At 37.7% G+C, this 17,129-nt stretch overlaps 1 protein-coding gene across 1 annotated transcript; it reads left to right on the plus strand.

The window, feature by feature from the left end:
- The first annotated feature begins 715 nt into the window (after positions 1–715).
- Positions 716–13,166, plus strand: CDKL3 (cyclin dependent kinase like 3). Its single transcript, XM_026045535.1, has 12 exons — positions 716–945; positions 2,850–3,044; positions 3,795–3,973; positions 4,362–4,474; positions 5,083–5,222; positions 7,526–7,614; positions 9,393–9,546; positions 10,531–10,856; positions 11,502–11,592; positions 12,280–12,430; positions 12,794–12,891; positions 12,990–13,166. Exons 1-11 carry the CDS (start codon positions 757–759, stop codon positions 12,874–12,876), a joined length of 1,710 nt encoding a protein of 569 aa, XP_025901320.1. The 5' UTR covers positions 716–756; the 3' UTR covers positions 12,877–12,891; positions 12,990–13,166.
- Positions 13,167–17,129: the final 3,963 nt, after the last annotated feature.

The following is a 17,129-nucleotide window of genomic DNA, read 5'->3' on the forward strand; positions in this document are numbered from 1 at the left end:
AGATAATCAGGGTAATTAAGGCGCATATATGTGTTTTTGCCGCTAGGGGGAGCAGCAATCACTCCTCTCACCCGCTGCCCCCTGATGTCCCCGCCCGGTGACGCGCGCGCCGCCACGTCCACCTCATTAATAAGCAATCAGATGATTAATTATTAATGAGTAACCTTAAACGCACCTGCTCGACCCGGCCAAACGCGGCTATAGGGAGGGGCGCGGTGGCTGCCCCACCTCCCGCCCGGCGTCGGCGGCCGCCGGGCTCTAACGGCTCTAACGGCTCTAACGGCTCTAACGGCTCCTCGGCGCTGACGGGCGCGGCGCCGCCCCGCGGAGCGCGCTGACGCCACAGGGCGGCGCGGGCGGCCGTTGCCACGGGCGGGTCGCTGCTCGGCGCCGCCGCCGGGAGCCGAGCGGGGCGCTCCTCGGCCCGCAGCAGCGGCGGGAGGGGAAGCGGCGCCGGGCCGCGCTGCTGTGGCGGTTTGTGAGGGCCCGCGCGGCCGTTGGGGGGCTGCAACGCGCTGAACTCCGTTATTTAAAGTCAGGCTCTGCGGGCAGCTGTGTGTGTTTGTGTCAGCGAGCTCCGGGCTCTCACTCTACACATATGTATTAAAAAAGCGAGCTGTGGCTCGAGACCTTATGGAAATGTTTGGGAAGGGAATTACCCCCCCCCCCCCCAAAAAAAAAAAAAAAAAATTACCTATAGATACATACTTAAAGATTTGTGCATACCTCTGACTAACCCGAGCTTTCTGTCCTCCCATGAAGAAGTAWGAACCGGTGAAGATGGAGATGTACGACGTGCTCGACAAAGTGGGAGAGGGAAGTTACGGGACGGTGGTGAAGTGCAGGCACAAGGACACGGGAGAGAYGGTGGCCATTAAAATTTTGTACGATAAATCAGGAAAAAGTGCTACCAAAACTGCAATGAGAGAAGTGAAGTTTCTGCAGGTTTGTTTCATTAAGTATTTAAAACAAATGGGAAATGGCTTGATGATCAGAGCTGCATCATTAGCAGTGCTCATGTGCTTGCTTGTAGGCTGCTTCATGCATAAAAGAGTGTAAAAAAGAAATATTTGTTTCTGAAATGCTGTGCTGCCAAATATCTAAAGTCCTACATTTAAAGACAAAGTTCTGAGATGCTGATAAGAAAAACAGTCTGTGCTTAAGGAGTGGAAGAATCTGTGTGAGTTGCAGAGGATTTTTAATTGTTTTGACTTTGTGCAATGTTATTACTAGGTGCACTTTTTAAAATAAGCATGAGGTCTGGTGGATCAGCCTTTCAGTGCAGTTTATGTGAATGCTGCAAAGGAAAACTTGCCTGTGCTGTTCTGGAAAACCAGGGCAGTTTTTAACTGAAAACAGCCACGTTTACATAAAACATGAAACATGTTGACTTTTCCTTCTGATTATACTTGTAAATGAAATACATGCTCAATAAACAATGTTTAATTTGTTTAATACCTGGTTGCTTGTTGCATTTATTGGTCACTTGCACTGTGACCTTAAGACATGCCTGCTCCGTGAGGTGGATCCTCAGCTCCATGAGGGAGAAAGCAGAAATGCTTTGCTAATCCCAAGGTCAATTTTGCTGTTTTAAATTGCTCACTGCTCTGACTTCCCAGGTGGCTTTTTTTTTTTTTTTTTTTTTTTTTTCCCCCCTTTTTTTTTTTTTTTTTTTTTTTTTTTTTTTTTTCCCCCAGCTGTTGATTACATCACTTTGCTTTGGCTCTCTTCCCAGGATATTCAATGCACATTGGCCGCAAAAGGGGTGGTGTATTTCTTATACCAGTTGTGCGTTATCTGTAAGCAGGGAATTAATCTGGAAATATTCCCTTGCAAAGATACTCTAGTTCTGCTGTACTGCAGCGTGGAGGTTTCCCTTCAAAGCTTGGTGGTCATAGTGGAGACTAGACCTATGTCCATGGAGTTCCATAACTGATTGTGAAATTACAGGGTTGCAAATTTTCATTCTCAGTTTTATGATACTTATTCAGCCCCACTTTTGCTTTTTGTGGTAATGGGACACTTTTTAAAAATTCAGTTCTCATCAATTTTTAATTAGGCATAATGGCACATTTTGCCATAATGATGCTTCAGCTTAGTATAAGTAGAGGCTCTTGGCTCTAAATATGATCTAATTTCCTAGACCTCAGTGGCATTAACGAAACTTGATACCACTGATGACGTAGGGTTTTTTTGTTTTGTTTTGTCTTTAAATAATGGCAACTAAAGAGATTCTCTCCTAGGAGAGAGAGCTAAAAACCTCTTTCAAACATCATCAGATAGCAATGTAAAAACAAATAGCAGGTGGAGCAGTTACTGCAATGGTGCATGTTTTCAAGGTGATTCTTATAAATGTTACTTCTTGTCTATGATTTAGTAATATAAAAGATGTATGCACAAGAGTATTTTTAAGCAATGAGAATAGCTGGTCATTCCAGTGCTGTATTTCTATGTTATACTCCTGCAGGTGATGGAAGTTTTTGACTTAGCATTAATAATCTTGCACAAAAGTGGGGGAAAAAAGCTTTCTGGATATTGTACCATCAAAGAAACAGTGTTTATGTATTTTTTAATTTCTATATGATGTGTTTCTTTTCCTAAAATATAACTAGTGCTAGCAACACATTTTTCTCAAAAGGCATTAGTTCAGAGCCTGAATTAATTCCAGATGACACAAGTATGTTGAAGTACTGGAGTAAGAATGAAGGCAAAGAAACAAAGATGTGTAGCATATTTTCAAAATAATGTAAATCATTAATTGATCTCGTTATGCATTTCTAGAAGAGAAAGCCTATCCAAATCGAAATAAAAAGCGATGGTAGAAAGTKCTTTTCCTCTCTTACCAACAGCAATTTCACCATGAGAACATGGTCAACCTGATTGACGTATTTAGGCAGAAAAAAAGAATTCACTTGGTGTTTGAATTTGTTGATCATACAGTTTTAGATGAGCTCCAGCATTATTGCCGTGGATTGGATAACAAAAGGCTTAAAAAATACCTCTTCCAGATACTACGAGCAATTGAGTATCTCCACAATAATAATGTAAGTATTTACTGTAAAGATTGAGCATAAAACAGCACTATAACTTTGAGGCCATCCTATTTTTATAGTGGTTTGTTATAAAAATATTGTGACAGTATTAATTCTTTCTTGAGGGGGAAAAGAAGTTTTTGCTTCTTTTTAATAGTTTTAAGCCCTTCTAGTTGGCTTGAAATGATCTGAAAATTGCAACAAGATAGTAAAGAGAAAACTAGATGATGAGTTTAGTATTTGGGCTCTTTAGTATCTGAACCAATCTCTGAAATTCTGAAAAGCTAAATGAACTTTGTACTTTAATTTTTATCCAGCCTATTTTGTTCTTCTCAGTTAATCAGCTACATTTTCAACTGTCATCCTTGGTGCTGCAGTGTTTCACAGAAGCTGAAAGTTCCTTCCTTACTCCCACCTTGTCCTTTTTCTTTGTACTGTCTCCTTTCAAATAACCACTTTTGTGTAATTCTGCTGTGGAGAAGTAGGGCATTGTGCAGAAATCTCATTCACCTTCTCTCATCACCCACATTAAGCAGTTGCTATTTACAGTAGTATTATCACATAGATGACTTTGGAAAATCAGGGCATTCTGTCTTCCAGGGTCAATCCTGACATAGCAGGAGGGTGGAGGGGATTCAGCATTGGGTTTTTGTTGGTTTGGTTTTTGTTTTACCGAACACTAAGAAACAGAACCTGTTTCATATTAAGCTGATTTGTGGGGGGTTTTTTATTTGCTTTTTTATTATTTTTTTATTTCTTCAGATCATACATCGTGATATCAAACCTGAGAATATTTTGGTATCTCAAAGTGGAATCACCAAACTCTGTGACTTTGGGTTTGCTCGCACGTTAGCCAAAGCTGGTGATGTTTACACAGATTATGTGGCCACGCGATGGTACAGGGCTCCTGAACTGGTGTTAAAAGACCGGACCTATGGAAAGTATGTGGAACTTGTTCTGTTTCGTCTGTTGCTCATCTGGGATAGGAGAAGCATTGTTAACACATGGACTTTAGCTATAACGTAACACGAGAAAAASGAAAATCATTAGAACTGTATATAAACAGTAAACTGTAAAATAGAAGATACTATAAAACTTGAGAAAGACTTGAGCTTTCTGAGATGTAACTTACATGGTTGACAATATGTTAAGTTGGAAGTGTCAAGGGTTTTTTTAGTGTGTAATTCTTCCTAGTATTTTACTTTGTAATATTTACTTATATTTTTTAGTAATACTGTTTTTTTTTCTCTCTAAATATTYCTTTAAAATACTACTTCTTTTCATTTAACATCTTGTTGCTGAAAACCTTTTTCCTTTTTCTGATTGTAGACCTGTTGACATCTGGGCCCTAGGTTGCATGATGATTGAGATGGCTACTGGAAATCCCTATTTACGTAGCAACTCTGACCTAGATTTACTTCATAAAATTGTAACTAAAGTAGGTGAGTATTCCTATTCTGTAAATCAGACCGTATTGAAGGAAAAGCTTTTATATGTGACATTAACTTGATTGTTGTGTAATCTGCTAACAYAGATTTGTGCATAGCTCATTGAAGGGTCAGGATTATTAAGTAGTTTTTCTAATATAATATTAAGTTAATATTAAGTACGTTTTTCTAATATAGTCCTGCCAGTAGGACAGATTTGGGACTGTGAAWTCCATTCTGTATGTCATGTTGTTAGATACTAGTTAATAATAATAGTAGATATTTTGGTAATGTGAACTACAGACAGAGAAGTAAGTGGCTTTTTCAGAAGCTGGAACAATTTCTTCTCTCTCAAGCCTTACATATAGTTTATAGTGCGGTAGAGTCAACTAGAAGGACATGCTTTTATAATCACTGTTTTCTTTGAATGAGGAAGTTAAGAGAGGAATAGAGTCATGGCTGAATATATTTCAGCCTTGAAAATTGCAGGCTTTTCAATGAGGTTTTTTAAAATGTATTTTAGCCAGCTCCATGCAAATGCATCATAATCTTATTTTGTTATAATCTTTATATCTGTTTTAACCTGCTAATTTCTTATCTCTTCATAATGTACTTTTTTACAGGCAATTTGACACCTCATCTTCAGAGTATTTTTAAAAGAAGTCCAGTTTTTTCAGGGATGGTACTTCCTGAAGTCCAGCATCCTAAAAATGCAAGGAAAAAGTACCCCCAGCTCACTGCCTTGCTGGCTGATATGGTTCATGTATGTTTAGGAGGCCTGGGTATCAAAATGGATAATTACTATTACTTGCCATTGTGTATAATTGATAACCTTACTGACAAGATGAAGAACTCTAACATCTGTAGTCACTGCAATCCATGTTAGTCTACCTAAATCTGGAATAGAAATCTGGTTTTGGAGTATGCAACTCCTCTATCCAGCTGCTGTCCCAGAATATCACTCCAGATAAGTTCTCCTGGGATTTGCAGGAGTTTTTTCTGTTTTGTAGAGTGATTTTTATTCTATTAAGTTGGACCTTAGGACCATAAGGTTTAGGATACAAGAAATGCATACATCCAAAAGTATTTGATTCAAGATAAGTTAATATTTTGGCATTTGTTCAATTTTCGGCACAAAATTGAAATGAGCATTGAAATAAAATAGTTTAACCTGTCAAATTTAAATCTTCCTATCAGTACAACTGCATATGAGAATTCCTCTTTGTACATTATGCTAATTAATCTGCTGTATGGTACTTCCTATTGGAACCTCCACTCAATTGTGGCCTTTATCCTTAACTCATAGGAGTCAGTTTAATTGGGAATATGCACACATGAAGAATGTGGACCATCAKAGCATGCTAACTAGAGAAGTTAAGATTTTCAGAAGTGGCAGGGAGATTCTGTAGTCAGTCATTTTTCATAAGTGTTTAAGCTTATTTGAATTCATTAYTGTTATAATTACTGTCTTCACTGAAATGCAGTTGCAGACAACAATGACTTWAAAAAATTGTATTCTGTTCGGGCACTAAATCTTCTTTCCTGAAGTCAATCAGAACAGGAATGGACTTAGGTTTTACCATTTCCATTAAGAAAAACTAAAAACCCAATAATCAGTCAATTTCCTGTCTTATAAAGACTTGAGAGAGAGTTGATGGAGGAGGAATAATCTAATTGTGGTGCATTTTCTTTCTCAGTAGCTTATTCTTTCCCTCTTTGACAGCACACCTGAAATGTGCCCTTCATATGAAGAACTTGTTCATTAAGTCTTAAAATAACTGACAAGTGGAAAGCTTCTTTACAAATCCATAATGGTAGTGCTGATACCAGGCATCTCTAGTAATCTATTAACATCATAAAAATTTGAACAAAAGCTGTGAAGTACTTTGTTCAGTAAAGACCAGAGAGGCTTTCACTTAGCAGGGTTTCTAGCTARTAATTCTTTCTTGGGCAAGTAGAAAATACTGTTGTTTTCAGAGAAATGAAGGATCTCATTCATTCATTGGGCACTGGGAAAAAGTCTTAAAGTAATATAGTTAAGGGAAAAAAAAGGATTTATGAATGCAATACAGAGTATTAGTAAGCAGAGATCTATAATCACTGATGGCAGGGTGCCTAAATCCACGTGAACTGTTGACTTGTCTGTTAGTTGCAAAATTACTGAATCTTCTAATACACTCACAGAAGTCGTCATGTTTTGGAGAGAATCTGTAGCCACCGATGCAATGTTTTCCTAAACAGCAAAAACATCTAAGTTGTTAACTTGATGGGAGTTTCTCTTACATAGTCCCTAATCCACGCTCAAAAATTGCAAGATGGTAGGAACTGCACGCTCTATTTTTGTATATAGGTAATAAGCAGTTTATGGGATATAGTAGCACATTTGAGCCCCAGAGAAGGAAGAGAGTACCCAAATGAGGGGAGCTAATTTCAATTTGGAAATAAAGATAAGGGACAGATCATGATCCCTGAGACAAAGGGGCAGCACAGGTGTTTAAAGAATCCTATGTTGATRTATAGTTGCCATGGCTGCACTGGTACTCCATTCATAAGCCCCACCAAGCAAATTAGAAAGTATTTTGGGACAGTTCTCAGCCAGCAGAGTACTCCTATAGGGAATATTCTCTGCAGTATAATTTAATGAAAACTCTAGGGCCCCTACCTCCCCTAGAATTAGGAGCTAAAATAATAATTCACCTTCCAGCCACCCTCAAATGCAGTCAGAGGTGCCAAAAAAGTGAACTAGGTTACATAGCAATAGAACAGGATCCAGACATCCTAGATGTTACTGAAATAGGTACAATGATTAAAAAAAAAAGATAATTTGGGGTCAGAAATTGTGAATACTACCAGATGGAAAGTTTTCTTATAATGTAAGGATAAGTTTTGAAGTGAAAACATATGAACTTACAGCTATGYACACACTAATGTACTTAGATTCCTGTAAAATGTGAACTGCTATTGGTGTATTACTAGAATTGGTAATACACAATTTTGTATACATGGTAGCCTACTATCTCATTATGAGATGCTTTCTTCTACAGTAATCTTTCTGATGTGTTACAGGCTTGTTTACAAATAAACCCTGACGATAGGATCTCCTGTTCAGATTTGCTGAGGCATGACTATTTCACTAAGGATGGATTTATTGAAAAGTAAGCATTTGATTAGTCACTAGAATATAAGAAGCTCTGGATTGGAGATTATTGAGCAGACTTTCACAAGGGCTCACAGTTAGAAATATAACTAGAATATGTAAGATACACGATTAAAAACCAAAATCCTCTACAGTGCTAAGTACTTGTGAAGCTCATGTCCTAGATGTGTCAAGTGCGTGCACAGCATTAACGAATCCTGTTTACAGCAATACTGTATGCTTCTATTTCTATGTCTTTTTGTGAAAAAGTTAGTTGCACTCAATGCTTCACAAACTGCTACACTCCTTAATGATATATTAGTTAATACTTAGGTAAAAAGTTGTGCTCTCCATTGATGAGTATCACTTAGCAATAACTGTTTGCAGAGGTAAAATCTGCATAGAGAGGGAAAACTGAGACACAGGATCATGCTCTGACTAATGAAGATAAAACTGCATGCTGCCACCCAGACGCAGGCTGTTCCATGCTCTGAATAAAACAGACTCCTTAGTCAAAATAACATTCATTATGCAATCATAACACATACAGAGGACAAAAGATTCTGGTTGCTTAGAAAATAGTGTTTCTGGTGTTTAATTTGTCAAATTCCTGACTTTACCACAAAAAAAAAAAAAAAAAAAAAAAAACACCTCCATCTAGCACTTTGTAAAATAATTTTAAAATATTTATTTTACATTATTCTTAACATATTTGGGGCATTTAGTTTTAAGCATGACTTTGGAGTGATCTAACAATCACTGTTAGCTTTGCATAGACAGAGCTCTGCTGTGCTCAGCTCGCTAGCCACCAGGTGTGGCTATAGAGCCTGGGCTGCTGCTTCCGAAATGCATGGGGTTTCTTGGAGTCTATACAGCAACCATTTCYAGCAAGGACATAACACTGCAGGCTTGCCTTCTTCCCCACAAATCCCAGGCTCTGTTCAGCAGCTGTAATTGTTAACACATATGTCTCTTAGTATGTATGGGGTTTTCTTATACAGACATAAAGGAGGATGGGATTTTTTTTTTTTTTTTTTAGCAATCGATATAGAAGCATTTGCAGGTTTCTATTTCCTCCTGTCTGATCAGTAAGGAAAAGTGGGGCTTGTAGCATTTCAGTTTTTTGTCTTCTGATTACCACACTTCTCAAAAATGTCTTCTAGCATGCAAAATTTCAACTATAAAAATCAAATGTTCCTAAGCATAATATAATATTTTGTAGTTAAAAATATTAAAATATTAATTAGGATATTGACTATATTAAATGCAATATAAAATCACTGAGACTTTTTTTTGTGAAATTCCCCTTTTCAGGCTTCATTTGACACTGTAGTGTCAGATATTTAGTAAAAGAGAACTGAAGCATAAAAACATTAGAAGGTGGCTACTCATTCAGTGAATTGATCAGTCTTCAAAGGCATTTTGTTTATATCAGAAAGCTTCCATGCTCTTTAGAGATAAATGAAACAATCCATAATTTGTCAACATCAAAACTGAAACACTTCCTCTGAATAAAATTTGCATTGTTAATTCCTTTTTACAYGGAACAGAGTATTTACAAGTTTAAAAACTTTTTTAACCTGTTTTAATGCCAAGCATCAGTTGTGTGCTAGATGTGTTGTTTATTGACAAGCTCTATTTTTAACACATAGTTTTAGTGTTATGCTTGGAACTACTCATGAGGTTTTTGGCGCTCTGAGTTGTTAAATAATGGATTTAGTTTAGATACTGACAGATTATTTTAAGAGAAATTATTATTTAATATAACTTAAAAGATTATCTCTTTTTTCTTACCAGGTTCTTACCAGAACTGAAAGCCAAATTCTTACAAGAAGCAAAAGTGAATTCTCTTTTAAAAATCAGAGGGAGTAACAATAATGTTGGACTGCTAAAAGATGAAAAGAGAAGTGCTCGTATTAATGCCTGTCTGAATGGCCCAGTATTTAGGAAGGTGAGAATTGGTTTTCTTAAAATGTTCATTGCTGCATAAAATTTTCATCCTAACTGAACACTGTTGTCTTATCTGTCTTAGCCCCATATACTTTTTGTTGCAGTTTTTTTTTGTCCTTTCTTTTTCATATTTTTTTCCTGCCCTTTTCTAAGGCCCCACAAGGGTTATTGGAGGGAAGAATAACAACCCTAGGACCTGGGGAAGGAAAAAGCAAACATCTRGAGGAGCTCTTGGTGGGGAGGAAGCCACCAATAGGCCATGTCAATGCTTCTCTGTGGGAACTGGCTTTTACTCCAGAATTGTTCCTTCCCCCTTTCTGGGCATGGCAGGAGTAGCCTACTTTCCTAACCACTTTCTTCACCTAGAGGAAGCTTGTCTGGGGAAGGTGGAATTTGTTGATGAGTGGAATGAATCTAGTGTTTTATGAGTTACAAGAAATAAAAGTTCATTTCCACTTGCGAGGGCAGCTGGCAGGTCAGCAGTCCTCTATGCTATGGCTGTCTAGTTAATTTGGCCTCTATTTTTCAGCCCAGGTTTTAACTGCTACCCCTAATGGCAAAAACCAAGGCTGAAGACAAGAAGGGTAGTGTAGATAAAGGGCTATCAGGATGCCAGAGCTGGTGTTAGGGGACATGGGACTGTCGCTTGTTTGCAGCGTCCCACGATAGAACCCGGTCGGCACCAGAGCACCATTGCCTAGAAACCCCAGCTCCCAAAGGGAAAAGATCTGGGGAAAGGAAAGCCATGTTGCTTATGAAACTATTGCATTTATACAGCCATTGCCCTAATTAGTGTTTTAATAYGTTCAACTATAAAATACCATAACATTAAAAACGATGGTGGTTAATGTCCGATTTTGAGACTCTAAAGCCTGAACTTCTACTCTCAAGGAATACTTGGCCTCTTGTATGACTGAAAGCTATAAAATATAAAACAATATCTAATTAAGAGTATGTATCTGTTTTGACATAGTGTTTGTTCTAGGATGTCAGAAAGGACAAAAAATCAAGGAATCTAAAAGCAAAAGTTGCCAAAGTGAAAGGTAGGAAAAAAGCAATTGMAGAGATGGAAAAACCTCGTCAAGAAGACGCAGTCATTCAACAGGCTGCTTTGTCACGGCGTGGTTTTCCTGAAGAGGCCAACGCCAACCTCCCCGACATGCCGGGCTCTGCAAGGGCCAGCAGAGATCTCCCCAGGCCAGAGGATCCTCTGTCCACGGGCAATTGTTCAGCAATGCCTCCCATCCGTGCAATCTGYGGCAACCTCACCGCGGCGACCTTCAATTCGCACTTTCCAATTTCCAGTACCAGGTCAGCGTCCTTTGGGCCTTTCTCTAAATGAGGCAGCTGGTAGTGGTTTTAACTTAAATAAACAAAATGTGTACTTACCAACTTTATTTTATCCGTTGTTAGGGTTGGTTTTATGCTGGCTTTGGCAGAAAAATCTGGTGCAGTCCATGCTGCCTTCTTTTTAATGCAGATGTTCTACTGGGATGGCTGGTCTTGGCATAATTGAGATATTCTAGATTTGCTGAAAAAAATAAGAGTAGAAACAAAAAGCATGTTGGACCACACTTTGCTTCTAAAATACTGTTTTTGTATAAAGTTTTCTTTTCTGAACTCCTGCAAGTGTGTCAGCAAAAGGAGTATTATGAACCGTGATCATTATAATACTGTCTTTCTTGATGTTCTGCTAAATTCTACTTTTCTAATTCTCACATGCGAATATGGTTCTTTTGTCTACAATGCTCACTGGTGTGTTGGTCAAAGATTCCTTTGCTATGTTCACACGATCAGTACCGTTCTAAATGCAAACTGTCACCAATGGGGAGCATTGTTTGAAGTATGCATCTATGTTCAAATTTCAAATATACCTTTATAATTGTGAGGGGGCTGTCTATATACTACTGCCTCCCAGCTCTTGAATGGCCCAGCTGTGTTGCCATGTTATCACAGGGCACCTGAAAAAATAAAGAAAATAAGTCCTTGGCAAGCAGTGGGACAGATGGGAACCAGAACTAAACAGGGCGAAGAGTCTGGGTCTCAGGTATGTCTATTTTCTTTGTTTTCTCATTTTGATTGACCTATATTTACAAGTTTTGAAATGTACTGGCCAGAGCTTATTTAAGGGGAGTCATAAAGAGCCTTAGAGCTTGTCTATTGGTGGTGACAATTGTTACATGTTGAGTCCATGAAGAATGAAACTGTGGTCCAGTAATGCTGTTGGATTTTCAYCCTGGACTTCACAGAAATTAGATATAGAACAAATCTCTGCTCCCTGGATTTTTYTTGGAGTGACTGTACAATCTTGGCTGCAGCTTGTGGCATGTACAARCTCTCAGCGCTTTCCCTGAAGACCTCCCCTCTCTGCTTTTTACTGTTTTTTACTTCTAAAGCTAAGAGGATGAACAACGTAGGGTAAGAAGTAGCTTCCTTTTATAGCTAAGTGCACACTGGGGAGCCACAATTATGACAGAACTTTCTAAGATTTGTGAAGTATAAAACATTCTGGAGGTTCTCAATGGTGTTTGGTGTAAGAGAGCTGTATGTCTAGTTATGTCAGAAGAGTGGATCTAGGGCCCCAAATGAAATCTGGATTCTTAATATATTTTACTATGCTTAGGTGGCAGGAAGCTTTAGAAAATAAAAGTAGTAAGTACCAGGCACAGCACACACACCTTGAGACATATTCTGATTTTTTTATTTTTTTTTTTTAATTTTTTTTTTTATTTAGATGCAGTCAGGAAAGGTTGCAGCATATGAACCAACTGCTCAGATGGATCAAATGATCAGTGTGAACCAAAAGAAGTGTGGTGTTGCAAAACCAGAGAGAAAAGACATCCGTTTCCCAGAACTGCTGAGAACATCACAACAAGGCCTGGAAGGTAAGAAAGTCGGACTGGCTTCACGGGCACACAAATCGGAGGGTAGTTTGAGCAGAGAAGTATGAGTATGAGCTAAGACCTAAATAACCAATAAGTAGCTTTGGTAGAAATTCTTTGGTAAAAATATGCATCAGATTAGAATGGATTAGGAAAAAAAAAGTATGAGTTCAGGAATATTTCTTGTAAACATGTGAAAGATGAGAAAATTTTTCCTCTGTAAGAACTAATTTTAAGTGAAAAAATCTCTAAAATAGTTCAGTACTGTTTCCAAATCAGTCCATTTAGGCATAGAACTTGATGGTAAGTAGGGAATGTAGAAAAAAGGACAAAACCTAAAAATAATTATGTATCTTTTTGTGAAAGCGAAACAGGTAAAAATGCCGAAGAGGGAGGCGAAGAATTCTGAAGTATCTAAAATACCTTCTTTACTCAATATTGATCAATGATAAGAAAAACAAGAGGTAAATGAGCACATTAGTGAAAAATATATGATGATATATAATTGTTAGAAGATGTAACAGTCAATCCACTAACTTTCTTTTCTCAAAATGATTTTCAGACTGTGGAATAAAACACACAAAAAAAACTCGAGCAATCTTTCCTGGAATAAGCAATGTACCAGCATGTGAAACTCTGGAATCTTTGTAGAGTAAAATCTTTGTTCTTAATCTTTGAGAAGTTAATATGGCTTTTTAATGATGTGGGGGATTTTCGAGGTTTGCTGTGGTATGTATGCACTCCACAGGAGTGGTTTCAATGTGATCATGAAACAGCTGATTTTTATTAAAAATACGTATTTCCAAAGGTTCTGTTACTTATTTCTCTTACATCTCTTGCATATTCTCTTGCTAATTTGTCATTTGCTTCCTTCTAATGCATCTCCCAGGTGGTCACTCCATTGCTAAGGTGTTGTTAAATAAGTACCTTGTAGATGAGTTCGGTTTACATCTTTTTTCCTCTTTCTTTGCTTCCTTCCACCCTGTCTATGCAAATTAAGTTCACAGTTTGAAGTCTGTTAACTAACAACTGTTTTATCACAATAAATGTTTTTACTTTAACCCCTTCCATGGTATGGAGAGGAAAAAAAATATTCTGCATTTATTGATGAATCCCTCAATCAAATTACAATTACAAGCCACCTAAGACAGTAGGTGGTGGAAAGCTATGAAAAGCCTGGAGAGTAAACGACTATCATTGTCTGAGTTCAAATACTTTTCTCTTTACGGCTTTACAGCAAGGTAGCTACTGAATGTCTTGAGATATAAACATACTTTTAAATACTACGTTTCATATCAAGAGAAAGTCACACCATCAAAAAATAGAATAATCTGTAGATGGCTTGATTTCTTCAGATTTAATCTGGCTTGGTTTATTAAACTTCTGAATATTGTGATTTGTTCTCTGATTTGCTGCCAACATGTTATGCAGGACTGCTGCTGCTGCTGCTGTTGGAARCTCAATAAAGTGTTGACTGACATACACAGACTGTAACGGATGTTTTAATGGGATATCTAAGCTCCACAGTGCACACACGGATGTGAGAAAAAGCAACATTAGCCCCCYGAAMKAGATGAGCTCTAAAGGTCCCTTCCAACCTTAACGATTTTATGATTCTGACTATTTTTAAAATCTTGTCCTCTGCCTCTTCTAATTCCTTTTTCTGTACAATATTCTATTAAAATCTCTCTATGTATATTCCTGGTTTCAGGAAGTAGGGAGCTGAGGGCTTAATTTCATTAGTTTCAGAAAACAAGCAAGCAACTTATATGGGCTAAGGGTTAATTACAGCCAAAAAAAATAGATTTGATTCACTGCACTGCAACTTAGAAGGTAGAGATTCATCCCTTGAAGATCAAATAGAGAAAAAAATCTACAAAATTAAAAAAAAAAAAAAGTGTAAAAGAGAGAAAGGAAATGCTTTGAGAATAGTCAGGTATTTTCTATTTAAAGTGCCTGGATCTGGCACTAGTCTGGGAGACATCTGGACAGTGTTCCTTGCTGTGCTGCTGGCCAAGGTGATTTGAGTAAATAATCTTATTGCTGAACACTTCAGATTCCCCTTCTGTGAAGTGTGATTAACTTTTGCAATGTTCCCTGAAATCCTTCTGATGGAAAACACTATTTATTTGTGTGTCTTTTTGTTTGTTGTCTGTAAACTCTTTTAGAAATGTGCTAAGTCTGTTCATCTACAAGGTTTAAAAGGATAGTCAGAGAAGAACTAATACTCAACTAATCTCTCCTGTTAAAAAAATGCCCCAGGAAATGAGTAGGAATTTTCTCTTTTGGTCTGTAAGCCTCCATCCCTCTACAGAGCTAACAAATACAACACCACTGCAATTAGAAATCACAACACAAGCAGGAACCTCCCGCAGAAGGACAACGGAAAAAATAATGTCTCTCTGAGTAATATGGAAATAAATACCCTGTGCAGAAATATCTATTACGCTTATTATTGCACCTGTAGGGGCATGTTAGAGATCACAGCACATCAGCCATGGGCTTAACAACAGTATTCAGCAGCTTCAGAGCAGTCGTGCAGCGCTAACGTTTTTGCTCTTTGCTATCTGCTTCATGGGTCTTTCTGCTAAGGAACTGTTATTCATTGCATATATGAATATGTAGATATACCTTTTGAAATGGCTTAACTACAGAAATGCATTTTCCAAAATAAAATAAAAATATAAATCACTATTTGTGAAGTATACCTTACATCAAGCATTATGCTGAAGTGTTGCAAACGTTTTATTTGACATTGCTTCTAAGTGAATTTCTGATAGTAACAGTTGCATTTTTAAGCTTTTGTTTAGCAGCATTCTTTTAAATTTAATGAGAATTAACTGGAACTGTCCCTTAAGYCACTTGCAATAAAGATGCTAATTAGCTCATAGAATGTTTTTATTGCAATTTGAAGAGCATCTTATTGCAAAAGAGGAACTGTTTAGTAATACCACAGTCTTCACTTAACTGTGTGGATGCTTCTCCCTATGTTTTTAAGCATCCCTATCTCGAAGTGCAGGCTTCTAGGTAGAGAAGTGGGAAACAACAAGCATAGGTGACACTCCTCCAGTTTACAGGTGAAATGCAGATAAAGTTTCCTGACAAAGGAAAATGAGGGAAGAGGAGGGATTTTTCCAGTTTCATGCAGCAGTAGATGCAGACYTAGGCACAGGAGAGGAGCCTAAATCTCCTCCCATGTCTCCTGAAAACCCACTGCCATTAAAGCACTGGGTTCCGACAGAGGTGCGATGTGTTACAGGCTGAAACTATTAACTATTGTATTTTTTATTTCCATACAACATGAAGAGGAGAGTCATAGTATCTGAAATAACATAGCAGTGTTTCAATGCTGGAAACTTTGAAAAYTGAGATTTTGATAGGACATGATAAATAGGTGTGGCTAATAAATTTATTATTCTCTCATGAGTCCTACAAGCAAACCAAGCATTACAGAGGATGGAAACAATTTTGTTGATATCGCTGGAGCTAAACCCACTGAAGCCAGAATGAAACATAAATGTCCACATAATCCTCTGTGACCTCTCAATTATTCCCCCACAGCATAACAGCGATTTCAGATTACACTGAAGGGAAGTGTAATTTAAACTTTCTATGGTATGTGTGCTCGTCCCTTTAATTTCCTTCTTCAGTAGTCATTGAGACAAGTTAATCTGTAATGTGTTTTAACTGGAGGAAGGGTTGCAGCAGAGACACTTTGGCCCATTGTGAGTCTTTGTGTTCTTTCTAATACTGTTTTCCATAGCGATTTCATCTCTGTCCCAGAATCTAATTGCTAGAGGAATAGCCTTTGTATGCAGAAGACAATGGGCTGATTGCTGCTCCCGGTGGAGCTTCTTGGGAGACAAGTATTATGTATTTACAGCTAGAGTTTGCTACAGTTAAAGCATCAGGAATGCAAAAAGTTTGCTGTAACTTCCTACAGATAAAAAAATTCCTAACATACAAGACACCCAAAATGCAGCTCAGACAAGTTTCACTCAAATATTTAAGTATAAAATGTTTTTCGATAGTAGAAAGATCCTAGAAGTGTTCCATTGCTGCTCACAAAATGTATGTTTCTGCTTTCAGAGTTTTTCCCAGTGTTAACTATAAAACTTGAAAACCCCGTCTCAGTTGGAATATTTGGATGACAAAAAGCTTGTTCAATTAACTTTGGAAATTATTTGGCATCCAAAAGTGGCATCTTGATTCTTGTTGATTTTTATTGGTACCAGTGTTTGGTTTTGATTGTCTGCTTTCGAAACCATGTCAAACCCAACTGCTTTTGTTGCACTCTTCTTAATACTAGACCAGCTGGCTGGCACTTTTTAATATCTACTCTGTTTACTATTTAAACATATGCAGTCGGATGACATTGTCTTCCCTTGGTGTTACATAAAATCTGCAGGTGTARTAGGTGAAGAAAGGTTCATTTTAGGGTGGCATATGAGATATACTGACATGAAGAAACACCCTTTATAACTGGGCTGGTCATATGATTGGTATTTGGCAGAGTCTCAGAGCATGACTCAGTGAAATCTTTTAACAGTGAAGCTTCTCGTATAGTAAACATTCCCAAACAGTGGACTCTATAGTTTTATTTCACTGAAGTAAAATCCTATTATATTAAATTATAATGTGGAAACATTCTCTAGGTTAATTTTATGGAAGAAGCTCTTTAAGTCTTCACCATCTGCTGCAC

Source organism: Nothoprocta perdicaria, unplaced genomic scaffold (genome assembly GCF_003342845.1).
Source record: "Nothoprocta perdicaria isolate Ctin4 unplaced genomic scaffold, notPer1 scaffold_107, whole genome shotgun sequence".
NCBI lineage: Eukaryota > Metazoa > Chordata > Aves > Tinamiformes > Tinamidae > Nothoprocta > Nothoprocta perdicaria.